This window comes from Aphelocoma coerulescens, chromosome 3, assembly GCF_041296385.1.
Source record: "Aphelocoma coerulescens isolate FSJ_1873_10779 chromosome 3, UR_Acoe_1.0, whole genome shotgun sequence".
Classification (NCBI taxonomy): Eukaryota; Metazoa; Chordata; class Aves; order Passeriformes; family Corvidae; genus Aphelocoma; species Aphelocoma coerulescens.
In genome coordinates, this window is record NC_091016.1 from 104,652,782 (window position 1) to 104,680,316 (window position 27,535).

Here is a 27,535-nt window from a genome sequence, read left to right on the forward strand (position 1 = left end):
ATATTATTTAATATGACCTAGTATTTTAAAAATTGTTTTGTAGCAGTATCGCAGAATACAATATGGGAAACTATTCTTTTTAATTCCAAGTACTGAACTTACATCTCCAGAACTGGTTGTTCCTGAAGTTTCAACTGTAAATGTAACTCATCACATGTTAATGAGTTATCTCATTTTCAGTTGTGAGGGTAACATAGGTTTGCTACAGAATGTTAGTGGTTTAGAACCAAGTAGTAATTGTATTCTTACTGCAAGATCTTGCAATCAGTCAGCAGGGATAGTAAGTGACTACACAGTCAGCTAGGGCTGTATTTTGTTTCTGTCAGTGTTCCACTTTGGATTCTCCTCCAACTCTTCTTCCTGTTATCTCCATCATTCTTGGAGACAGTAACAAATTGCCGATTGCTTTCCGCTGTGAGTTGGAATGATTGATTTGTCAATGTCTAGTTAAAATATATTGTACAAGTCTTTATATGTCTTCATATTCAGAGGCTGATCTTTCTAAAAGATAATATTAGGAATAGAGAACAGATGCAGGCACAAAGGATTCAACATCATCTGTCTCGTAGAAAAAACTTAGTGCAAAATTTCCTTAACTGTCCCATTTCAAACACATTAATCATTTCAGTTTGTGTATCCTACTCAGTCAGATACATCAAGTCCTGAATTTGCTATGTTGAAATAATTATGGCAGAAAGGTACTATGTGGATCAGCAGAGTACAAATGTTTTCCACAGACATATTAAAATGCTAAAATGGGACCAAATTCACTGCAGGTGTTAAAACCACCAGAAGCTATGAGACTGGAAAAAAACCCTGCATCAATGGAACAGAGCAGGTATTCCAGTTACAAAGTTAGTCTTTGTCCCTCTTCTGTTACATGTTCTATCACATCCAGATCTGATCTTTTGTGCTAGATGATGCTTCTGTATTTGGTTTTCCCAGTAAGAGAAATGGGTGTGTTTAATCTCCTTCCATGGTCTCTCTACTCTCATTGTCACAGAATGAGAACTTGAAGCTCAGCTATATTGGTTTGGGGGATCATAAATATGTCTGTCTTCCCTCAGGTTATGGGTAATCTGAGTTCACTTTTCCAAGGTTAAAGATATTGAACACTAACAAACAAATTAGATTTATAAAGATTCTGGAAATAAATCACATTTCTCTTATTGTGACTTAAGCCATGATCCAGCACAAGAAAAGCAGCTTCTACTGTGTCATAGAAATAAAACACAGAGAGGGATCTCCCTTTCTTTGTTTCTTACTGCTCTTGAATATCACTATCTGTTGGTGATAGTTCAGATGTTCTTTATGTTTCCCCAATTCTGCTCTTGTCCCACCATATAAAGCTTTATCTCTCCTCCCCAATTCCAGCTTCTCCTTGTTAAGTGGAATTTGATCTTTTTTATACCTGAAGTCCTCAATCAGTCAGTGAATCTACTGCTTATTTACCAAATATCTGGAATTCAACCTTGAAAGCTGAATTTGTCCTTGTCATTAGTCTTGTGGGAGCTGCATTTATATCTATGGCTGTTGAAGCTTAGAAACCCTTCACTGCTAGTCTTTTGCCTAAAGCAAGAATTTTTCCTTTTACAGGTTTTAGATCCATATGAAGACATTCATATACAGACTATAAAAAAGCCCCATACTTGGAGTGCACTCAGACCCAACCTTTGCAGGCAGAGAACCTTTGGTATCAAGCAGGATTCCTAAATTATATCTTGATTGCTGCAAAGAGTTTCTCATGGCAGAGACAGTAATAACATGTCCTTTTATGAGAGCACTTTTACAACATGAAGTAAATCATTCCAAAAAATCCTCTCCCAAACTGGGTTTAAACTCTCAGCAAGTGGCTAGCTAGAAAACATAACACATACATAAACCTTACGGCATCAAGAATCAGATTTAGCTAACAGAGGAAAAGGCCAGAATTTGAACTGCATGGACTTTTCTTGATGATAAAGTGTCTAGTCTGCTAGCATAGACCAAATAAAGAAGAAAAAAGCCATTTTTGGCTTGTCTTCAGGAATATCCTCCAGATCCTCCCTGTTGTTTCTGTAGTACAAGGCAAATATTGCAGTGGTTAAACAGTCACCTAATCAGATGCTTCACCACCAGAAAAGTGAAAATCACTATGTCTAGCACAAAACTATTTTTAACATAGTTTATACACAGTAAATACAAAGTAAACAAAGGAAGACAGAAAACACCCACATGTTCTTCATCAGTAAGGGAATTAATTTTCTTCTATATCAATATGATGAACTGAAGGTTATGGAGGAAAAGGCAAAAATAAAGTATCCATGGTGCCATTCATGGCATTAACTTAAAGTCTTAGTTCACAAAATCCATAACTTACAATAATCTGCAAGAGCAATGTTGTTTCATCACTAGTTTTGGATGCTCTTGGTAAGGAACAGTGACTGTTGAGATGGAATTATCTCAACAATCTTAGAAGTTTCTTTTCAGAATGGAGTCTGATTTGCAAACACATATATTCAGTTCTTAAAAAGGACACTGTTATTATATACTTGACAAACAAAAAATGTAATGGCATAATGAAAATTCAACACAAGCTAAAAACCCCCAAGAGATTACTGTCTCCACATGTGCTGAAAGATAAATTATTTCCATGTTTTAATAATTAATCTGTCTCATAAAGAATGCTGATAATGGACATTAGTGTAACCAAATTCAACATTCAAAGTTTCTAATTAAACAATGAGTCCATTCCAAACAGTGAACAAAATTATTATCTTTTTCTTCCATGTAACTTGTTGGACCATGTACAAAGCCCTATATCCAACAGAACACATTTGTCCCATTATCTTTTCATGGGCTACATTAGGTAAAACAAATAAAGAGTGAACCATGGCCTTTGTGCAGCATTAATGTAAGAGTTTATTCCTTTTGCTAAGCATGCTGAGGCATTCAGTGGCAGTCCATTTGTACCACCAAGAAAAATAAGCTGTGGGGAAAGAACACACTGACCCAAGTTTCTGCTATATTGTGTGGGGTTAAAATTTGTAAAACCAGCTCTAGGGTAGGAACTGCACTGTGAAGGACATGCTGCCTCTTGATGCACGTGGAAATGCATTTTTCCAGTAAGGGGAACAATACCATGTCAAGATTTTTCTGAAATATTTTTCAGAGACCAGCACTGAAAAGCTTGTTTAACATTCATCTGCACAAGCTAATTGTTATAAACACAGTTGCTGCCATTATATTTTTCATTTTCATGAACAGTCAGCCAGCAGATACAAAAAAAATATTTCCAACCACATACTCAAAGCTATTTCTTTGTCACATATTATTATAGAAAAATATTGCCTTTAATATTTTATAAGGAGTGAGAAGATTCCAGTGACTAAAATTGTGATGAAAGCTTATGGAAAATAATCAGCAGGTACAGAAGACTAAATCAATCTGCTTGAAGTTTTTTGCTGTGAAAGTCCTAGCACTTTTTCTACATAATATTTCCACCAATATCAGTTGTAGCTCTGCACTAAATAAGAGCTCAGGATTTTCATACATTGTTGAGATGAATGTTGCCAGAAGTTATCTAAGATTTATGCAAATGTACACTCTAGGAGAAACCAGCTTTCTTTCTGCATGGAAATCTCTTTTAAATTAATGCAGGTTTTGGCTTCAAAACCATGTTCCTTTGCTAGCACACTGTTTCTTAACCTTTTCCGACTAATGATCTAGAATCAAAGTAAAAATCATTCATGATCCGCTCAGTCAGAATGAAATATGTACATGCGTGCAATAATAATAATAATGTAATTTATTTGTGCATGGGTTTCAGAGATGGATTGGAAATATTCAGTCTTGAAGGCTGCAGTGTGTGGTGATAGGAATGGAAGTTTTTGCTTTCTGTTGCAGCTGTGCTTCTCAAACTTTACAATCACAGATGTTTTTAAGGCTCTCCCTCTACCCAGAAGATTTATACACTGATCAAGAACCAGTAACCTAATCTTGCATACAGAAGATCCAGTGGCACTTAGAGCATTTTGCATCTCACTCATGTTCAATTTTACATATAGAACTAGCTTCACCTTTTCCTAGAAAAGGAAAAAGATACTGAAAATTCCCCAGTAGCACAAGGCTCCTGTTAGATATAGAACTGCAAGCTAAGGCAGGCCCAGGTTTCCTTATAAGCAGGTGTCTGCAGAGGCCAGGCTGACCATCTGAGCCTGCCCTGAGCCTGGGACAAAAGGACAGATCCAGGGAGTGATATGGTGAAAGACAAATCAAATTTGAAAACCCCAATTTATATACTGCAGAATAAAAAAATCTGACCCATAATATCCGCTATTTCAGCTTTATTGGGTCAAATCCATAGTAAATTAAATAAGGAGTGAATGTTGAAATTTACCACCTTTAAAAAAATAATAAATCTCTTTGTTCAGGTAGAAATCCACCATGATTCTTATCCTACAAAGATGCAGAAGTATGTTTCTAAAACATAAAGTATGCTAGAAGCTGTAGGCAATATTCTGTAGACATAACTGTTCAACATAAAGAGACCTGCTCCATATACATACAAAGCAGTATTACAGTTGACTTGCAGAGCATGAAAATTAGAAGTTGAGGGAAAGCACAGACAGTTCACACTATAAAAGAAATGTTTCCATTTATGAGACATCTAAAACAGCATCTTTAAGAGGAAGATCCTCCTGCAGAAATTAACATTCAACAGACCAATCTGATACATAAGAACAACTACTCAAAACAGGACATTTCATGTAATATGAAAATGTGCTAAACAGTTAGCAAAAGAAGAAAAATGGAAGAAAGAAGTGTGTGTATATACATATCTGCTTCTATGCAGTGGTTAATTTAAAATACCAGCATCTTCTGGGCTGCACCGACCTTACTCGCACTGGCCTCCACTCCAGAAAACACTGCAGTCCTGAGACTATTTACACCCCTACAGGAATAAATTACATTGGCAACTTCATTCAGTGTTGGCAGAGAAAATATTCACATTTCTAATGCTGCATTAAGCATGAAGCCTTAAGTGTGTGCTGACTATAGCCTTTGAGGACAACTTTTCTCCCCTCATCCCTAGAAATCAAATCAGCTTTTCACTTATTCATTCATATTGCAGCAAAAGAGATAAGATGGTCCTTGTCTTTGGTTTTGTTTGTTTGTTTAATTGCAACAATGTGAAGTGAATATGCATTTGGGATTACATCTGATTTATCTAAATTAAATCTTTTTTTTTTTTTTTTTTTTTTTTTTTTTTTTTTTTTTGGTTTGCAAAACTCAGGGGAGCGGATCAGCAGATAAAAAACCAAGAATAACAATGTAGCTTTGAGTACAGCTGTTTCCTGTATATATGAGAAGTAAAAAGAGCTGAAGAATTAATTTAATTTATTCCAAATATAAATTAAGGGAAGGCCTGGAACACACTTTATTAAAGAAAATAATTTATTTTCTTAAAACAAAATGAGATTTGTTTCTTCAAACATTTTTATCTTAAGTAAGTACAAGATAGCCTGTAAAAGAACCAAAATTAGTATCACCATATCACACTCAGTTTACATAGGACCTAGGCTTTTGAATATACCATTCTCTATTTAAATTCAACTAGATAAAATGGGCAGCTTTATTACTAGTTATAGACAAAAGTATTCATTTTAATAATGTCATATATAACTTTTAAAACTATATATGAATGATCAGCTCGAAATTCAATCTTCAAATATTTTAAGTATAGCCAGACACAGAACTTTTTCAGCAACTAAATCTTTAGCAGACATACTGTAGATAAGTCTTGCTGTCTACCTAAATGCAGACAACATGAAAATACAGTAGCAACATGTGGTTCAATATTGTTTCAAGAAAAAAATACTATAACTCTTTCCTAAAAATCACAACATACATCACATCACTTTATAGTCCAAGAACAATGCCCATTGTGAATATACTCTAACTTGGTATCTTAAAGAAATTAATTAGTAGAATCTCACACATTAGCCCAGTGAGGAAGAGATTAAAAAAAAAAAAAAAAGAATTTAGGTTCATACAATCTCCAAATTTTGCAGGTTATTTTTAAAAACACTAACTTGCATGTTTTTGTAAAAAGAAAGTTCAATGTTTACAGACTACCCAATGGAGTATGACAGCAATACAATTCTGTGAAACTTGAAAAAGTTTCTATAAAAATGACAAATCAAATCACTTTGACAGTAGTAACTAAAGTGTTAAAAAATGTTTATTAAAAACACTTGTATCAGGAGGAATTTTCATACTGCCAGTAATTTATTATTATTTAAATGCTAGCAAGGAAGTTCACACAGGCACACAAATGTGTCTGCTTATGAAAACCAAGGTGTTGGTGTACAAATAGATCAAAGCAGAAAGATTGAAGACCTTGACCCTATATTTACATAAAATTTTCCATACATGACTGAATAAACTCAGCATTATCTCAATCACTTCAGGTAATAATTAAGAATTATAATTATATTGATAGCAGGAACCATAATCTATTTAAGTATTTCATGGTACATATACAAAATAAGAAACCTTCTCATGTGAAGAAATTGTGATTTTTTTTATAAGTAGCAGGAAAAGAAGAAATATTAAAATTAGGCATTTCCTTAAAATGTCAGGATTATGTGTTGTGAAACGTACTTTGCTTCCTCAGACAACTTTTATTTTATTACTGGCAATTGTTGGTCTACTAAATACAGCAGAAGTGTAAAAACTTAAGACTACAGGACTCTTGAAAGTCATTGCCAGCAGCGGCAAAACTGTCAGTTCTCAGTGTGGATTACTAAATGTTAAGATTAGCAAAATGAAGATTAAGGAAATTCTCTGGAGTTATTAATATGCCTGCAATAGTTTTCCACGAGATACCAGGGGAAATGTTTATATTCAGAGCCAGAATTACACGGATGGAATATCATCAATATTAAGACATATTGCCAAGTTTAGGCTGTTTTTTCGAACTACCTACTCTTGAGATCCTTTATTTAAAGAGGAAAAATAAAACCAAAACCAAACAAAAACGCTCAACCAAATAAAATAAAACAGACCAACACAAAAAAAAAATCAAAAAACCAGACTTATTTCCCCCAAACTTCAACACACTAGCACTAACCAGAGCACAGAAGGCATCAAAGCTGATAGCACCTGAAATAAACACGTGTCTAACACTGACATTTCTGAAAAAGACTTTTTTTTCATCAAGGAATATAGGTTTTTTTGTTGTTGCTGTCAACTATTTATGAATGTTTCTGAATTTCCCAAATTCTACTAAATATTTTATGCATCTTGTGAGCAAATATAATTAAACAGTACAATTGTTTTTATTTCAGAACATTCAAAACTTCTTTTACTAAATAAAATCAGAATAAAAATAAATTAAATTCATCCTCCACTATTAATCATATTAAAAATCCTTCTACAATTAATTGACATAAACTTCTGTAAAGGTAAATCTGTGACATATGCTAGCATTCTTGTAACTGCTAAAAATTTTGCACAAACATTTTCTCTCAGAGAAAGACAAAATTATATGGGCATCTTAGCTCAAAAATTTAAATCAACAGTAAAAAACATCTTAAACTTCTGACAATTGGATTTATTATCAGATAAAATATAATTGTGAGAAGTTTCTGAATCTTTTGATACTTGGAGTCATTCTGTATCTATGCATTGGCTGCATGAACTCTTAATTGTTTAAATTAAGAGAAAAGCAAGTTTAGGAAAAAAATCCCAATGTGCAATGTGAGATACATTAAGAAATAGGTCTCCTCTAAGATCTCCTTTTTCACAGAATATTTCTTTTACTAATTAAAAGACTCACTATTTAAAGTTTGCTACCACAAACCCAGCAAGTCTAACAACACCAACCAGTTCTTGTGCCAGTTACTGGCAAAAAGTAATGGGTGAACTTAATTCAAACTGTGGGTGTATACCGCAGCTCAAAAGAGATCTGAGACACTGAGGAGAAATCTGAATTATAGAAAGAATAAGATGCTACTGGAGTTATGAAGGATATTAAAAATGTCTGTAAGAAAAGCTTTCATTTGCATAGGCTTTGAGAAGACAGAGTGGTCTACTGAAACTTTGGCTGCCACCAAAAGTTTTTTGTTTTCTGCTTTGATAATATAGAAAATTAAATTTGATCATACAGTCCTTCCAAAACCTTCTTGTTGGAAAGTAAAAAAGGTCCGGCGGCTCCGGCTCCAGCGGGGGGAGAAAATTGCAGTCCAAAACCAATGTGGTTGATAAAAGCAAAACTCCGTTTATTAGCAATCCAGAGGCACTTATATAGTATACCAGCTTGTTAACTCTTAAGTGGCTTAAAGCTTATCAAAGCGAACTTCTGCTTCTACATAATTGGACTTACATTGGCAAGCTTCTACAGTTATGTTATGATTAAAAGAATTCAGAGTTCACCTCCCTTCTGTCCTGGTTAGCACATCTTATCAGGACAGCTGCATCATTTCAAAACTCCCTCTTTGTTTCTCAGGCCTTTTCTCACACAAGAATTTTCTCATGGAGAGTCTTTCTCACACAGGCCTTTTGCTTGCGGGCTCTTACTACAGTTCATTTATTGATCCCAATAATTCTATTTTCCAACACCTTCTGTGAATAAGTACAAAGATTTAGAAAGAACAGAAACATCTGCGAGAGGATTAATGGGGATACCTGTTCCTGACACTTCTCATGGCTACACTGGTGTGTCTAACAGAGTACCTCAGCTGTCACAAAGACTGAGCTAGACACACGCCTGTAACATGCCATCCTCACTTAAAATCTGAGCAGGAATAAAGCAAAGAACAACCCAACAATGTTTACCATGACAACATAATCTGTCAGCTGCAGATCTCTTCACCAAAGGTAGCTGTTGTCACCTCTCTGAAAACATGTCATTGCTGCTCTTGCGTTTCCAGATGATGGATCAGCTTGAAGTAGCCACACTAACGGGATATGGCAACTTTAGTTTCCTCGCAGCATAAAAAAAACACCTGACAGTCTTCAAATATCCCACACTGAGAGGAATGGTAGCTGGCACACTATCAATAACACAGCAAACCCATGATTTTTGAAACACAACACACAAGTCTTTGCAGCTCATACAAAAGACTTACACTCAAACAGAGATCTCAGCTTTGTCCAACTCATTCTCTTTAGATAGATGAAAAGGAGGACACATGACACATTTAACTGCAGAACCACAAGTTCCCAGAAAAAACACTGAAATGAGAAATCTTTACTCTCATAATTTATATCTTCCTTCCATATCTGATACATTTTCACTCTACAAAATATGCACCCACATTGCTCCCCACCTGCGCAACAGTGCATGCAGATAAATGCACTTGCTTCCTGCAGTGCAGCACTAACTGCTAAAAACTTGGCAAAGCGCCCCCAGCACAGAGCTCTGTTTTACACAGTCATTTTTATGACACTTAGATAATCCAGGACAAAACCACTGGTCTTGAAAGGGGAGTCATGGTTAGAGAAAGGATGAACCGTAACAAGAACAGTGAGACCGCAGTTGACCAATTTGACAAGCAGAATTTGAGGCTTGCAAAATGCTTCCATTCTGTCACCTCTGTTACAGAAAGCAGAGCGTGATCAGAAACTCACACCTAGCTGCCTGCAGGTCTTTCAAGAAATGGCATAAACAGCTTCAGAGGAACTTGGAAGACATAAGATGTGAAACACTGTCTTCCTCTCACCAAGCCGGGGAGATTTCCCCACATCTACTATTTCTCAAATGAATCTCTGCTTAACACTTTGGAAACTAGTATAGGAGGACTACACTGTGGCATATCTGTCCTATATCTCTGCAAATTCACCTTGATTTACTGAAATACTTTAAGGCACTTAATGAACTTTGGGTTTTTTTAATCTGATGAGGAGGAAGAAAAGGAACTTGGAGGCAAACAGTATCTAACTTTAAGTGATATCTCTGAATTTTCCTCAAATTCCAAAAATCCAAACTACAAGCCACAAAGTATCTCAAATTTCTGGAGAAGGCTACAGAGAAAAGTCATAAATTATACTTAGAACACTGCAAAAACTTGATTTTTCAGTTTTTGCCTTCTCTTAATCTATATTGAAACCATAATACAATTTATAGAACATTGCATAGGAAAAGGATATTTTTTGAGGGTTTTTTTTGTTTTGTTTTGGTTTATACAACAGAGATATGAAGTTTCTCTTAGAATGGCCTTCTAAAAACTAAAGTCGTATCTACAGAGCAACTGCTTCTTCATCACAAAATCACATATCAAACTTCTGTGAATGTTCAGTGCTAGATAAGAATCTGTGCTAATCTGGCATGTAAAAAAGTTCAGATTCTAAGTCTTGTCACTAATCTGACACTTATGTCAATATTTTTAAAACTGAGGAAGATAATTAATAATTAGCATTCCACTAAGACTGTGTTTTAGAGGAGAGACAGGTGATCCAGAACACATTCACTCCTGGGAAAGTTCACTTCTAGTTATCTTTTGATTGTGGGTTTTTAGTCATATAAATGTTAAAAAAAATATTACCCTTCTTTTTTTAATTCTCTTTTTACAAAGTCCATATATATTTATTAATATTTGCAAAACTGAAGAGGTATGAAAGAGCAGTAATGTAAAGAAAGGAGAACTATTGTTACAAAGCAGGCACAGCATATAATAGAACTAATCCAATGCATAACTTTACAGCTGGCCAAACTTATCAGGAGAGAAATATCTGAGGAAAGGCAAACAAACACCAATCTCATTTTTTCTTTTCAAACATGTATCTGTACTATTACAAATTTATCAAATAAAGGACAAAGAAAAAAAATCTACAATTGACTGTTTATTAAAGGAATACAGTCAAAACAAATTTCTAAAATAATTATTTGTCAGTAGATAACAAAGGAGAAGGAGATAATTATTATTTAATTTACTGAGTTATTTCCCTAGATGCAAGGTCTCCAAGCCTTCCACTTCCTGGCTTCGTATCTTAATAACTTCTCCCTCCTAAATTTATAAAACATTAGAAGCTGAAACTTCTTTTTCAGCAACTATTCAAGATATAAAGCTGAATGTCTTTGGAAACATCCTATTTTTTAGTTCATATATTTCACTCCAGGATTTACATTGACTATTTTGAACTCTGTTTCTTAGAAAGACTCCAGGTGGTTGATTTCAAACTAAGGCCAACCTTTTAACATTTTTTTTAAAACAGTACCAATGTTAATAAATAAATAAATTAGAGATTTTTTCCTCAATAATAGCCTACTTTAAAAATCATAATTTCATTGCTTCAGCATTCATTTAAGTAAAATGTGGGTTTCATCTTGGCATTTAATTAGTCACTTGGAAAAAACCCTAACAAAACAAACCAACAAACACTGTCATGTGGATACGTATTTGAGCTGCGTAAGTTACTGCTTAATTATCTTTATTTCAGAAGGAGTATTTATTCACTTCACCTGCTAAAATGTGTTAACCTCTCTGTAAATGTAGTATCAAATCTAAAAACATTTTTCATTTCTTTTTATGTCCAATCTTTTTGTTTTCCATGCTCAGATTGATGTCCTTAAATGTCTCTTTACACTCTTGCTTACTGCCAAATTAGTTTGACAAACACACAAAAGAATAAGAAGTAAATATTTCAATTTGTTCTAATGGAATGTTTTTCCCTTAAGATATTTTCTACCTGGAGCATGTGCTGTGCTTTACTCAGCTTAATTCAAATGTTTTCTTGTATCTAACATAGGGTAGAATGTCTTTCATTGGTTTCCGTCATTCATGTACTATTTCCAATCTATTGTGCACAAGTATCATTAGATTCAAGTGTTCACCTCTAGCTGCTTTAAAAAATATTAGTAGGAAAACACACTCACCTTCAGGCTCCCCACAGAGTGTACACTGTGACTCTGCAAAGAAAAAGAGAAAATTATAATTTCTTTATTTTAAGATGTCATAATTATATCCAAATATAACAAAACTTGGAGAACTCGAAGTTAGCACAAAAAATGCAATTCTATTTTCAGCACACATTTCTTAACAGCTGGAAAATAATTTTTAAAAAAAAGGATTTTTGCAGGAAGAATTTTAAAATAGAACTATATAAATGTTTAGTTACATTTATATAACTATCACCTTCAGGGACCAGCTGATTGCATTCATGTAGCAGGACTTTTTGTTTCCACATGACTTTTTTGTATTTTTATATGTACAATACTGCAGCGATAACAGTCACTCAAATAAAAAGTTTAAGCCTGCTAATATTTTACTTTTGGAGGTAGCAAACAGTAATAGAGTTATATTCCTTTCTCATAAAATACTCCCAAGTCCTCCCAGGTAAGAGAAGTCAAAGAGTCATTCAAATATACAGTTATACTCTGCAAAATATTCAAGTATAGAAATGAAGGCAACAAAACTCCATCATAACAAACAAACAATCTCTAAATGTGCAGTTACTATTTTATCTACACACCAGTATTTGGAAGTTGGTTGTCTTAAAATCTTTTCTGCACAATGTACAAATATATGGAAACATGGAGGAAATATTTTGAAGTATCTCTTGAGACCGAGCTGCTTCAGGAGTCAGTAAAACAAGGGTACTGTTTAGAATCCAAATACCAAAATCAATTGAAATTCCAGGGAATGTAATCATGTTGGCAGATAATTCTGATATACTGTTAAAAGTCCTACTAGAACAAGAAAGTACAGTGTCTTTTATATCACAAATCTCTGAAATCTTCATTTTAACCCTCAGGTAAAAAATGACATCTCCAACAGCAACAAATATGCTGAAGCAAATATATATGCAGGCACACACACACACACACGTGTGTGTATACCTTTTAATATAAAATCAGTACAAAAAGCAGTTTAACATGCCTGGCAATCGAAGTCCACTACAAAAGCTTGCTGAAATTATGTTCACCTTGAACAGCAAATAGAAGATTGGACTTTAGCTGTGATCTTCACTCAAAGGCAAAAAATGACAGAAAAATACAACATGAAACACAAATGTGCACTGAGCAGATTGACCTCTATAGCACTGCTGTGACACTGCCAGTTATTTAGTAGTACTTTCTCCATACACATAAGAAGCTGTCTCACAGTAACCCAGTGTTGCAATGGCACTTCACCCTACATCTTTCATATATTTTAAACACTTTAATCATTGGGATTTTTCTACTGCTAGAGGCTGTGGCATGCATGTGGGAAAGGAATGAGAAAAAATAAGTTTTACCAGGCAGCTCTGCTGCTGACAGGTGGATCACAACTTTTAGAAAGCCATAAAGTTGCATGATAAGAGGAAAGAAATTTGATGCAGTTCAGCACCATGAAACATGTAGTCAAAGCTTGTATCGACAGATTTATTAGTGTCCCCAGCAGAGCTGACAAACTAGAAACAAAATCCCAACAGTAGGCTTGAGAAAACCTCCAGTGAAGAGCACAGAAAGCCTGGTCACAGGTAAGTCAAGCCAATTTCTTTAAATTCTGGATGAAAAATGCACTTGCCACAAGACAAAGTGATGCAAAGGAAGCATCTCAGAAGATTTTTTTTTTTCATGTTTAATTCAAAGGCTTTCTGAGGTTTTACTGAGATGGGCTGTCTGCCTGTGTGCAGTTTGTTATACTGATTGATAAGGAAGAACAAGCCGAGACTTTGTTTCTGAACTTCTTTTTTTTTTGATCCTCTATGTTCTGCTAACTGCTGCTTCACCAGTTTTTTTACAATCCAAGGAGTCTGCCTGACATATTTTGTACCTCCAAACACCATCTTCCAAAGGTCCCCACTCAACAGCACAAATTACTAGCTTCCCTCTTTTTTCCTCATAAACATAAATTAGTGCCAATATTACAAGTCTGCAGCAGGCTAGATAGTCTATCTGCAAAATAAGGCTTGCAGCTACGCTTAGTGCCAGAAAGTTGTCAAAAGCTAGAGAGGTGTCAGCACTATCCTGCCAGACTACTGGTTTTTTTGACTTTTTTCAGATATTTCTTTAAGGTCTCATATCTTTGGGCAACCCAGGTGTCCTCCTATCTCAGCATGCACTGGGGAGACTCCATGGGGGAATTTTGTTTTTATGCCTTCCAGAGGCTGGGAATCATTTCAAACTGACAGCAGCACGTCTCTCTCTACACTAGTAAGAAGATGTGGATAATTCACCAGTAAGCTTCTGTTGCAGTGGGGATACTGCAACACCTTTATCAAACCAGGAGTCCCGTGGAAAAGAAACAAATATATACGGATGGATTCTTGCTAGATGTTTCAGAGATGTTTATTTCCCCAGCCGCATGGCCGGGCTCTGCCGAGAGACTCTGCCCCAGTCACAGGACCCGAGCTGCTTTGCCCGCGCAGGGGAACACAAACCAACCCATGGGGAACGAGGCTGAGCAGGGGCAGGGAAACCCCGTGCCTCCCTCAGGGCTACCGGGGCGGGGGGAGGAGACCCCAACATCTCACCCGTTTTATTTTAATAAAAGGAGAATGAAGACAATTGGATAAACATAACAAGAACAGTTTCAAAACAAAACAAGCCACCCTCCTGAGTCTTTAAATGTCCAAACAGATTCTGTGGAACATCTTAGGGCTGACAGAAGGGAGACAGAACTCTCTGGACATGCCTGTGGGGAAACTGAGGCAGGAGAGGGTTCAATCTCTTCCCTCCCCCTTTTCATCCCCCCATCGGCATCGGAGAGGAATTGTAGGGGAAACAATTGGCAAAGGCAGGGTTTTGTGAGGGGAACCATGGATGAAAAAACGGATTGGGAATACACTGGGGGTAATAGGACATAGGGTAAAAGGGAAAGGTGGGATTAGGAAAGGGAGACTGTAGGGGGGGTTTACAATGGAGATATTGTCTAACATGACTACGATTTTTTGCATATATACTGCCTTTTACAGGAACACCATCAGGCCCAGTGACCTGCGATGCTTGTAACCCTTTTCTACCTTGTATGATTTTGAATTCCACCACCTCTCCATCTCCCAAGCTTGGGATGCATTTTTCAGGGTTATTCTTTTTAATAGCAGTTCTATGCACGAATATGTCTTGCTGGTTATCACATCTTGTTATAAAACCATAGTTTTGTTTAACATTATACCATTTCACTGTCCCTAAGATCTTAGCTACTATGGTCTTTTCCTTTTTCCGAGTGGCTGCTGTTTTCTGTCTCGCTGTGTCTTTGCTCTCTCTTTCGGTCGCTCCCATGTTGGGGTTGTCGGCGCTGCTGGTTTCGGCGCGCTTTTCCCGGGGTCGCGTTTGGGGCCGCGCGGGCCGGGCCGGGCCGCTCCGTTCTCCGTGCGTCGCCTCCTCTGGTTGCAGCTTCGCTGCCACTGCCAGGCGCTGCATCTCGGCCAGGCCCCCAAGCGATGACCCCCCCGTGCCCCGCTCCAGCACGCGTTCCGGCTGGGCACGGCTCTGCTCCGCCGCCGCCAGCCGCCGCCCGCGCGCCGCCCCTCTCGTTCGGGCGCTCACGGGGCTCGCTCCACCACGCGCTGCGCGGGGCCGGGCGGGCACTGCCGGGCCGCGCCGCTCCTGCCGCGCCTCGCTCCGCCACCGACACTGCGGCTCGCGTGGCTCCGCCCGCGCACGGGAACCGTCTCGCTGCTGCTCGCAGAGCGCTCGGTGCACGTGGCCTGGGTCGCACGGTCCCTGAGCCAGGCTTCCCTTCTCCAGGACACAGCTGACATTGCTCAACAGTCTCGGTTATTAAATAATATTCACGAAAATATTCTTCCATCGGCATATATTTTGACTCAAATATTAACTGGGTCCAAACGGTCTTCCAAAAGCTCTTGGTAAGAATTAAATCCCAAGAAACATAGAAAAAGTCCTTAAACAACCATGCCAGGAAGTGTTTCAGTTCTTTCTGAGCTTGAATCAAGCTAAAATTTACAAACCGTTGTTCAAGAATCATTTTAAGTTTAAGATAAATGTCCATATGCGGCTCTGAAAGCCAAGAGTCTTCCCACGGTTCCTCCATAGTTTAGATATGGAATAGCAAAACAAAACCAAGAAGAGGAATCCAAAGTTTCCAGGGTTTACTCACACAAAGTCGCTTAGGGATCGGGGATCGTTCTGCCCTCAAATCTCCACCATTATGTTGCAGTGGGGATACTGCAACACCTTTATCAAACCAGGAGTCCCGTGGAAAAGAAACAAATATATACGGATGGATTCTTGCTAGATGTTTCAGAGATGTTTATTTCCCCAGCCGCATGGCCGGGCTCTGCTGAGGGACTCTGCCACAGTCACAGGACCCGAGCTGCTTTGCCCGCGCAGGGGAACACAAACCAACCCATGGGGAATGAGGCTGAGCAGGGGCAGGGAAACCCCGTGCCTCCCTCAGGGCTCCCGGGGCGGGGGGAGGAGACCCCAACAAGCTTCTGTTTATGAATTTCTCTGCTGTAGTTTGCCACTGAGGTGGCAAACTACATACCCTTGTCGTTGTGCTTGACACATAAATATTGAGTGACAAAGAAAAACACAACCACTTCTAGTAGGCATGTAAACAACATGACAAGGAGGTTGTACAGAGCCCTGTTTTCCACAGAGACTGTTTGTGTGAGAGAGACAGAAATAATTATTTCTCTATACAGTCTGTATAGATCTGTACATTCTATGACTATTGTTGAGAGACTGCATCCCCTCATTTTCCAAAATCACAACACATAAAACATAAACAAGGCAATCAATTATTGGTAGATTTACATTATATGGAAATACAGAAATGTTAAAATGCTGTTAAGAAGCTATGACTTGACACTTACTTTAACTTCTTTTCTCTGTAATGAAGTTGCTGTATCTTAGTAGAAAAGATCTTTCTGGAAGATGGCTCAATATTAAACACCTGTACTAATTTTTTTCTAATTTTAATTTCAGTTCTGGGGGCAGATGACAATAATGGACATGACAACAGTGTAAAAAGCTACCACTCCATCAGGTGAAATTACATTGCTTAGGCTTAGATCCATCTCACCCAAAATTGGTGTATCAGCATTAGTGTTCAAAAATTACAGATGAGCAGAAAGAAACAGCCACCTAATCCACCTTAGAAACTTATGTAGCATGAAATCAAATTCAAGAAGTCACCTTTTTTTTAATTACCCATTACTTTACTTTTTTATATTGTAAAAGGTCTTAGACTTCATAATAACATTCACTGCAAAAGAGAAATATTATTATAGGGAACTAGTTCAGCCTCCCACTGAGAGCAGAGAAGGGCTTTTGCCAGCACAAGTTCAACTCTGCTGGGGCTTAGTAGTCAATTCCTGAAAGTCACCAAGGATGGAGATTCCACAACCTCAATGAGCAGCCTGCTCCAGTGCTGCATCAGCCTCATTAAGCTGTCTTTGAATCTCTTGGTCTGCAGTTTGGGGCCATTTTTCCTTGTTATTTTACTCAGTATTGCTAAAGTGACTTTTGCTCCATCCAGAACCAGAGGAAAGTAATAATCTCCTCAGCTTGCTAATCATACTCATCCTGACACAGCCCAGCACACACTTTACCTGTTTGCAATGAGAATACTGTCTATTCACTCATATGTAGCTTGGTATTCATGTTCATTCAGAAAAAAATAAACTATTATATCAAGTCTTAATAAGATGAGTCCCCTGATGCAAGTCTTCCACCTATTATAGCAGTGCTAATGTACATGAAATTATGGCCTCAGACAAGTAACTTTCCTACACCCATGATGGATAAAATGTGGAAGTGGATGGAATAGAAGCAGGGACATGACCACATTTCAGACAAAGATATTTCTTAAGCTTCTCCCTTTCACAGTTACTAGGAATGGATTATGCTGTATGTATCTGATCCCTCCAAAGTATTACAGTGATACTTTCACAGGAGGTATTCTTTCTTTGTAGTATGTTGCTAATCAATTGCACTTAACAAAGGTGCTCCTTACAAACACTCATACATCTGAGTAGCTTTTTTTCATAGTTCTCAATAGTAAAATGACTAATATAGGTGAGTGTTCAGAGATTTAGGACCCAATAAATCAATAGAACAAGGAAAACTTGTATTTATGTTATTAATCTCACTCTGTCATTTTGAAACTGTCTAGCCAACAGAAATAATCTTCCTAGATACAAGAACTTGCTGACAAAATAGGTCATAAGAAAGATCTTTTGAAGAAACAAATTTATCATGAAGACACAATATCTTTTTTCCCTCTAAATATTATGAAATGTATTTCATTTTTATAGTTTTTCTTGTCTAACCTAAAAGATAAGAACAACTAAAAATAATAAACCCAGACATGTTGTAGAGTATTTGATCCTTGATAGTGTACCCCAGCCAAACCATTTTTAGTCATTTTTTCCAGAGCCCTCAGAGGGGGACCAGGCTGAAATTACCCTCACTGGTTTCAGCTGGCCTTTCCACCTTCAGCTGCAGCACATCAGCCCCAAGAGGGGTTTCAGCTCCAGTCTGAAGGTTTGAGGGGAGAGGTGGGGTAGGCTTATATCTGCTCCCTGTTCTTTGCTGTTTTGTTTGGATTTCCTGGACTAATTCGGCTGCTGATCACTGGATGAGTTTTGTTGCTGTCATCATCTCAATGCTGCTTGCCTGGATCAGGAGCCCCACCTGTTAGAGCCCTCAGGAATTCATCAAGGACTGAAAGGTAAACTGTACTAAATTGGAAAAGAATTGAGAAAGAAGCTGAAAAACTAAATACCAAGACAGCAAGGAATAGATAAAAAAGGACTGTGCTGCACTAGGGTAAAACCAATCACATTATCAGAAAAGTGCATGTGGAGCTCATGGACAAAATAGAGAAACCAATCAAGCAATGTGAGATCTCATGCACAGCAGTTGCAAAATGTATATGTACAACATTGTGTAAAAGTTCTAGAATGTATAGGTAGAGTAATATGTATATGTATAAGTAGTATAAGATAAGCAAGTAAAATGCATAAGTACTGTGTTATGTAGAAGTTGTAAAAGGTAAGTAGTGTGATATGTGGAAGTTATAAGTGGTAGAATGTATAAGTAAGTGAACTGTATAGGTTATGTGTAAGTATGTATACATAGGTAGAATGTATAAGTAAGCAAAGTGTATAAGTAGGGTATTATGCCAAAGTTGTGAGATATGTGAGTGGAGTGTATTTTAAACAATAAGATGCTTCTGCATAATCATATTGATTCGTTGCTCAGAAGGGCATGAGTTCCCACACAGACATATAAATGCCAACATTATTTCTCAAAAAAAAGCTGAGTTAAACATTCAATTTTAAATCAGAGAGAAAATAAATTATTCTGCTGAACGTGTTAACCTTTTGTTCTTTGTATATACTTTTCTTGTATGGCTTGTGCAAGTACAATCAAATCTATGATAAAGAGGTATGGTAAGGAAAGCAATATAAGGGCCAGGTGAAATACACAAAATTGCTGGTAAAAAAAATGACAAATCAAAATATCCATGCAAGCTATATAATGTAATAGGATTAAGACACCACCTATCAGTAATATTTTTAGTTAAAGAAAATACTTGAAGGTACTTAACACTACACTTTACTGTACAATATGCACTCAACAGGGGTTTATCCAGACTATGGTGTCCAATCTGGATGAGTTTTGATCAGGTTTTATGGAAGTGACAATATGGTGAGAAATAATATGCAAAGGTGAGAAGCAGTGCTGGGGATAACTTGTCACCTCAGCACTGCATTCAGAAAATGCATGAGGTCAGCACTTCTGACTAGCCTTTGAAAAATAAAACACGTATCCAGTTTTGTATTTACCCTTCATTTGTGTAGCATGCCTTTTTGTCTCTCTTTTCATCTGATACTTCCAGATACCCTTCAAAGCTCTTCTGTGCTGCCTATATTATTTTAAATTTCAATTAGAAACATGTATGTTCTCTATTGCTTATATCTCTCTATTGCTTTTCCTTTTTTCCACCCACTAAATCTATTTACTGATTGGCCAAAAAAAGCAGACAGCACCATACTATTACTGAATATCACTTCCTATTTGAATCCAGAGTTCAATGCATCAGATGAAAACTGGAAAATATTTTTGTTTCACATAGAAATAAGGAAATATGGTTTGCCCCATAGAAAACAATACTCAGTTTCCCTTCCCCCCCTTCATTTTTCAAAATAATAATAATAACAAAGAAAAGATAGACCAATTTTCAAGAGGAAACTTAGCAGATAGTTCTTTAGATTTTGGTTCTAATGGCAAGAAACACAACTGTTTCATTTCCATCAGTACGCTATGTCATCAGTCTCTACATCGTTTTACTGATGTTAATGAAACAGAACTCTGTGACACTCAAAGAGACATAGAATAGCGATGCATTATATTGAGATTTAGTGCAGCTGAAAAGCAAAGCATAATTTAAGGCTCAACTGTGAAACTAATAATTTTAAAAAGTTTAATCTAATATTTGTATCCAAACATGCCTATAACAGCACCAACAAAAACTGACAGTATTATGAACTATGTTTTCCATTCTCTCTCCTCATGTGTATTTTTTCTCCTACACCTTTTGCTTTATCTGTAGTTTTTTCCTCCCGTTGATATCTCACCATTGCACAGTATCACCTGCTGAAATATCAATGTGACAGACCTGTAGGATAAACTGCAAGATTTTATCATGTCCACCAAGATTATCCATTCACAGTACCCTCTTTGTTCCACACTGATGCTAGAGCAAATCCTTTGGAGGTCTCCTGCTCCGTGTTCAGCCACCCATTTAGGTAAGGTATTGAGAAACATCTACAAAAACCAACTAGCCTTTTCTTCTACAAAGCCCTACAAATTTCACCTACAGATTTTTTTTCTAAAATGTGCTTTAAAGACTCCAATGACAGGGAATAAAATCCCTCCATATTCAGATGGAGAATAAAATGTTCAATGCACTCAGGGAAAAAATAATAATATCTAATTGATATGCATTTCCTTAAGGTTCTTTTTTTGTCTGTTCTAACTCCTCAGTTTTTCTCTTAGTCATGGTGTGTAATACTCATCTTTGCTGTTCTCCAACTTAGCCATATCCTGAAGGTATAAGTGCCCCACATGACCAAAACCCTTTGACTTCCTGGCACAGCAAAATATTTACCCTCTGACAATCTCTTATATTTCTAAGAATGCTATTGGCCTAGTTTAAGACAGCACTATTTTCTTTACTCAAATGATACGTTGCCCATCCTTTTGGACAGAAATTTTAATAGAGGTACCTGGATCAGTTGCCATCTTAAGAATGAAATTCAGTCAAGGATACTTTGTTGATGCACTTTTGCAGTATGAGCCCTATTCATGTAATCCAAATCCACAAAGTATTTGAGGTGCTTTTTACAACTTCTTGTTTGAAACCATGAAGTGGTAAAAATAATCAAAATTATGCTACACAGACCCACTGTATTTCTTATAGTATTTTGAGTGCTGATAAATAGCACAATAGAAGAGAAAGCAAGTATTTTTGCACTCAGATATTGTTTGGGCCCATTTCCATGAATAGTCATAGAGGAAATAAAAATAACTTCAAGCAAAAGAAAACCACACATTTACATCTGGGTATCTACATGGAAACATATCTGTCTATCTTGAAACTTGTTTTGTTTTTCTGTGGTTCTTTTCTAACTCAGAAAAACAAGTCACTTCATCATGCAGAACATGCTGAAAAATATAATCACAACAATTGTTTAGAGTTGTTGAGGATATAGCAAATAAATGTATTTAATTCCTTTGAAACTATTTCTACAATCACTTGAGTGTAAGAGCCTACTTTCCTGCCTGCCTCTCACTGCTGATCATTGTATGACCATTCTAAAGATGAGATTCCCTTGCACTTGCAATTTCAGCTTTCTTGAATACTTCCTTTCAACTGTGGTATTTATAGCTAAAGCCCTTTTACTGCCTCGGACTGGGCCTTGAGGTCAGGAAAATCAAATAGCTACTAAAGTTTTGAAGAATAGGAAAAATACAATAGGGAAAAACCTAGCTGCCTGTGAGAGACTAGCAGCTGGGCTATACTGGGAGAGAGAGAGCAAATGAAATGAGTAGTCCTGAGAAGTGAAGATACTGAAAGAACTTTAAAAAAAAAAATAGAATACAGAATAGCCATTATTAAAATAGAGTGAGCCTAAACCTGAAGAAAATCAACCAACCTAGCAGCAAACCTGTTATATTTTTGAGCAAATGAACTGACATCCAACAAAATGCAAAAAGCAACAACTCAGAGAACATTATTTTCCCCAGATAAAAATATAAGGTTCATGCTCAAAGCAATGCCAGAACCTATTCACAGTAGTTGCACATCAGATCCTTCTCCATATGGAGTTTACACATTACACGTGCATTAACCAAGCCAAAAGAGATTTCAGAAAAAAAAAAAAAGGGGATCAGACAATCAAATATTTTCATAGAAAAACAAAAATAACCAAAGCAATAAAAAAACAAAGTATTAGCCACGCAAGAAATAAAAAGGGAGGTAATGTTTCTTTTGGTGATCTGGACACAAATGCTTTCTTTTCAGAGGAGCAGCCATAAACATAGTAATAAAAAGGATCTGCTTTAGCACACTTCTGATATACATTTCAAATGCACAGTATCCAAGTGGAAGGTCTAAATATCCCAAATGTGTCCAAAAAAGACCAGGTGACAGGTTCATAAACAGCAAATCCATATGTATTTCTTCTCATTTTTCCTCATTTTTTTAGTGATGTTTGTGGTGAAGGTTAAAGTGAGTCATATTCCTCACAGACAATGAGGACCCTCGCCACCCCTTATTACATTGTAGCATGTTTTTGAAAAATACCGAGGAGGGTAAGGGTGATGATCAAGAATTGTAGGAGCGATGCCCCATGAGAATGCTGTGAAATACAAAACTGAAGACAGTCTGCACCTTGCTTGCTCCAAAAGCCTTCTGGAGTCAATGCAAGTGTCATTGGAGTTCAACTCAGGGTCAATAGTATACTAATCCAAAACTACCCAGGCTATATATCATCATTCCTCTATTTTCTGTCTTTTTTTTTTTCTCTTTTTTTCACTTTGCTCATTTTAAGAGATTTCACCAATAATCTCAGAGCCTCATAAGAACAAATGAAAAGGATACAAATTGAAGCTGAGAATGGCATAACAAAGAACCAAATGGATAGATGGCAAAAAATATAGGATAGGATGGCACAGATATAGAGTAGATCATGTACTCTGATACTCTGGTATACTGATGGTTAAATTGATTTTTTTCACTCCTTTCTCTTTTGCTTTCATATAGGAATCAGATTTAGAAAGCATCTAAGTGGAGTGGGGATTTGACTTTAAAAACAAATTTAAGGAGGTAATTTGAAATACAAAGAGTCTACAAAAATATGTAAGCATTTGAAGGGAATGTGTCCATATCTGGGCAAGACTTGAATGATGTCCTTCATATAAAGTCAGTAATGTATATTAACTCAGGACAGTATGGATTGGAAGAGACATTCTGAGGTCAGACTTTATCCCTCAAAGCAGAGCGCTGTCAACTTAAATGTAAAAAATTCTGTTTCTCAAGGCATTGCCTGCTCAAGTTTTGAAAATCCACCAGGAAGGAGAATTAACAGTCGCTGTGGGCAACTGTTCCAGTGTTTGACTACCCTCAATGAAGAGTTTATACCTCACATCTAATTGAAATTTCCCTTGCTGCAACATCTATCTGTTCCCTCCTGTCCTTACACTGTGCATGTCCATTAACAGTCTGGCTCCATCTGGCTGTAATGACCCATTAAGCAGCTGAGGACAGCAATTAGCTCTGTTCTCCTCTTAGCTTCCTAAGCCTCAGGATGAACAAATTCAGGTCTCTTCAGTGTCTCCTTGTGCATCATATACTTCATCTGGGCTTGCTGCCCATCTTAGTGGCCATCTTCTGGACATAGTCCAAATTGTCTGTGTTTCTTATACTGGGGTGGGGGTGGGGCAAGGGCTAGAACTGGGCCCTTCTCCAACTGCAGTATCTGAAGTGCCAAAAAGAGGGGAACAATCACTCAGTTTAACCTGCTAGCTGTACTGATGCTGTCCACTGTGCAGTCAGCCTTCATTGCTACAGAAACACTTCTGAAGTCTTTATAAAAGTGCTAATTCTAGGTCCAAATTCAAACACAAAAGGACTGTGATATCCAACTTTAAAGCTTTGACCTGATCCAGTCCCAAATATGCAGTGACCTCATATGCTAAATTACTACTTGAGGACATTTGCAGCAGCAAATTCTGACAGGCCAGGCAGTGTCTACCAACAGCTAGAGACCATAGCTCAAGGTCTGATTGCTTGTGTAAGACTTTTCCACTGTCCTGAGAAGGGATCCACTATGGGTTCCTTCTTAAATACAGGCTGAGGAGAACAAAGTTTACAAGAGCAGTGAGCTGAAACTGTGAGAATGTCTGCATTGACCAATCTTTGAGATCTGATATTTCTAAATATCTCCATATCTCAGGAGGAGAGCTTCCATATAGTCTCTACTCTCCATCAGAAACATTGTCTTCTAGAGAGCAAATACAGAAGAAGCACAAATGAAGTGTGAAGCACTAAAACTGATTTAAAAAAACTAAACCAAAATCTGTTTATGCTATATAGTATTTGCTGCCAAAGAAATAAGCGTTAATAATGCTAATCTGGAAAATTTTGAAAGTGGACTTACAGAAAATATCCTTACTTTTCCATCTTCAACTTTCTCAGGAAAAAAAAGTCTATTGTGAAGATGATTTAAAATCATCTCACTGGGTACATAAATGTGACCTTTATCTTAACCATTACAAAGGCACAAAGAGCTCATTACAGGACTCAGACCTAAGCTCAAAAAAAGAGAGTGCTTAATTTTAGCTTTGACAATAGAAATTCAAGATTTATTTGGGGTTATAGAAACTTTCCAGTGAGCTAAACAGGAACAAAATGTTTGCTGTTTTCTGTAAAAAGCATCAACTTCAAGCTCCCAACTTTTTTCTGGTGAAGTATTTACCCATACTTGTACAAAGCCCCTATGCTGGAACAAAGTGTAAAACTGAACACATCTGGAAACTTTTTATGCATGGTTTTGTATAGTGAACATTCCTTACAAACATTCATAAACAAAACCTACCCAAAATTCCAGTTACAACTAAAGTAGCATTAATCATAATAGATAAATCCTTTGACAAAAAGATGTAGAATTGCAATAAAGAAATAGGAGTTGAGAGTGCAAAATATATTTTAAGCTAAATTGAGATATGGAATTCAATGACTGAAAAATAGTCTAATCTTTTTGCAGAAACACTAATTAATTCAACTTTAAATGGGCAACAGTTATAACAGCAGATTTAAAAATCACTATATTTTTCCAACTGTATGAGTCCCTTGCTTTCTTCAGTGCATCATGTGCACAGCAAGTGGTACCTCTTCCAGCTAGCATTACCTTTTAGATTACTGCAGCAAGCTAGAATTCACTGCCAGTGGTTTGACCTTCACTTCCTTTATGCTTTTGCAATGGTCTGGTGATTGCTTTAATAGCTAGCTACAAGGAAGTCCAAATCTTCAGTATTAGGAGTCTATGTACAGAGCACAATCACTGAAAGGTCTAAATACAGATTGTTAACAAGTACTGTGCCATAGTTGTAACTGCTGAGGATCACAGATCGCTATATGTCATTTAGAAACTTCAGGGAACTTGAAATGTAAACACACAAAACTCACATGGGATGCTTTTGTCTGATTTTAAAACAGCACCAAAATTAGAATCCCAGCACAAGCCTTGCAAGTATTTTAGACATTGTTATTGATATATTGAAACTCTCAAGATTAAATTAATGTATAATATACTCAGCTACTTAAGTACAAATCACCGGCATTATCATCATTGGAGCAAACTTCCACTGACCAATCAAGCCTAAGGACAGGAGACTACTAATAGTCCCATCTGAATGTTACTGTCTTTTGTAAAATAAACATTTTGTTGTGTCAAAGATAAAATGGAGTTGTATAATTACACTTCACTTTTGATAGAGAGAAAAAAGAAGTTCAGAAAATACACTAGTCCATATTAAATGCTCATAACTTCTCAGATTAGTCAACTGCGTTAAAAAGCCATACCAGTTTCTCCCTATTCTTTAGAACTACCTTTTTTTCTTTCCAAATGCATTAAATAAAATATCTACTGAAACTGCCTCTTTCAATTTTAGGATAATCATAGTCACTGTTTGCGGTGGCCGATCGGCCTGTGGCACAAGAGACAGAGAGAGCTCTTGGTAAGACAGTCTCTGGTGCCAGAGACTTCAGTCATGGCGAGAGAAAGAGGCTTCTCCCAGGATGCTACCCTAGTTTGGCTTCTCCGGTTGGCTGTTGGCCTCTGTCCCTTGTCACCCCCTCCCCCCCCCAGAGCTTCCCCATTGGACCCCTTCCCTAGTCCCGCCTTTTCCCTGCCCCTGGATAAAACCCCTGAGTTCGGCATTGCTCTGTCTTTTGCCTCTGGAACCTTTCACAATGTGGAAGCAATAAACTGCTCCTGTGGAATGCCACACAAAGACCCATCCCATCTCTTCTGTCACCAGCTTTATACTGAAGCTAGCCGTGCGCTTGTGCATGCCTGCTTGGTGAGCCCACAGAGCCGGACAGAGACAGTAATAACTGTTCTCTACTTTCTTACAAGACACTGGAAATAAGTTTACATACAAAAATGAAAAATCAGATTGATAAAATAGTTTCTCCTTATGATCCAGTGTTCAAAGTCATGCCAAGAAACTGCCACCCTCGGTGTTTTTCTGACAGAATATTTAAAGGGAAAAAATTTTTTCAATCCTGAGAAATTTGTTGTTAATGCAGCCATTTCTTTTAGATAAGCATACTAAACACTGTTGACTGACCCCCAAACAGTCACATAAGTGAGGTTATCTGCAGAACTACCATGAGTTTATAAATTATAAACACACACGGGATTACCACAATTTTACTGGCCTCCATCAAACTATTTGCAAGATGTAACTAGGGGGAAAATTCCTGAAAATTTAAAACTAAGGAGATTATTTTTAACAAGAAGATAATATTGAATTCCTGGCAGGAGACAAGTAATGAAAATTATGATCCATCTTTATATATGGTGTATAAATATTGTGTATAAATAATACACAAGTTACTCATAAACAGATATCACAAATGACTAGTTTATAATGCTAACAAATTTAGTATTATAAATTCTCTTAATCACAGAAACACCCCTGAATTACTAATCAACAGAAAACAGATATACACACGTGTGAAATTAGTTGTCATTCAGATGTAATAGTTCATCCTTAAAAAAAAAAAATCAAAAACCCCATGATTTATCATAGCAATTTTTCAGGACTATTTATCTAAGTTTTCTTATTTAAAACATTTTAGTTATTGGGTGATATAATTAGACAATTGCTGTTTGACTTCAAAAACTATTGTACCTTGGGTGTGGTTGAATAGCAGTAAACATTGGCTAAGATGGAGTTTAAACATAAACAAGTTTCCCAATATATATAATTTTCCATTAATATTTCAGGCCCTTTGAACAACTGTACAGACTTCATGAACTAATTGTATGATGTACTAGTAATGACATAATTCTATCT

At 36.9% G+C, this 27,535-nt stretch overlaps 1 protein-coding gene and 1 long non-coding RNA gene across 2 annotated transcripts in view; one reads left to right on the forward strand and one right to left on the reverse strand.

Moving 5' to 3' along the window:
* DLGAP2 (DLG associated protein 2) overlaps positions 1 to 27,535 on the reverse strand; it is a 304,303-nt gene that overhangs the window by 225,526 nt on the left and 51,242 nt on the right. Inside the window, exon 2 of the mRNA XM_069011493.1 lies at positions 11,861 to 11,893. Within this exon, the coding sequence (XP_068867594.1) occupies positions 11,861 to 11,893 (33 nt within the window). The remainder of the gene's footprint in view (positions 1 to 11,860; positions 11,894 to 27,535) is intronic.
* LOC138107385 (uncharacterized) lies at positions 18,444 to 26,535 on the forward strand. Its single transcript, XR_011149470.1, has 3 exons — positions 18,444 to 18,611; positions 20,499 to 20,694; positions 26,123 to 26,535. It is a non-coding gene; the product is annotated as an uncharacterized lncRNA (long non-coding RNA).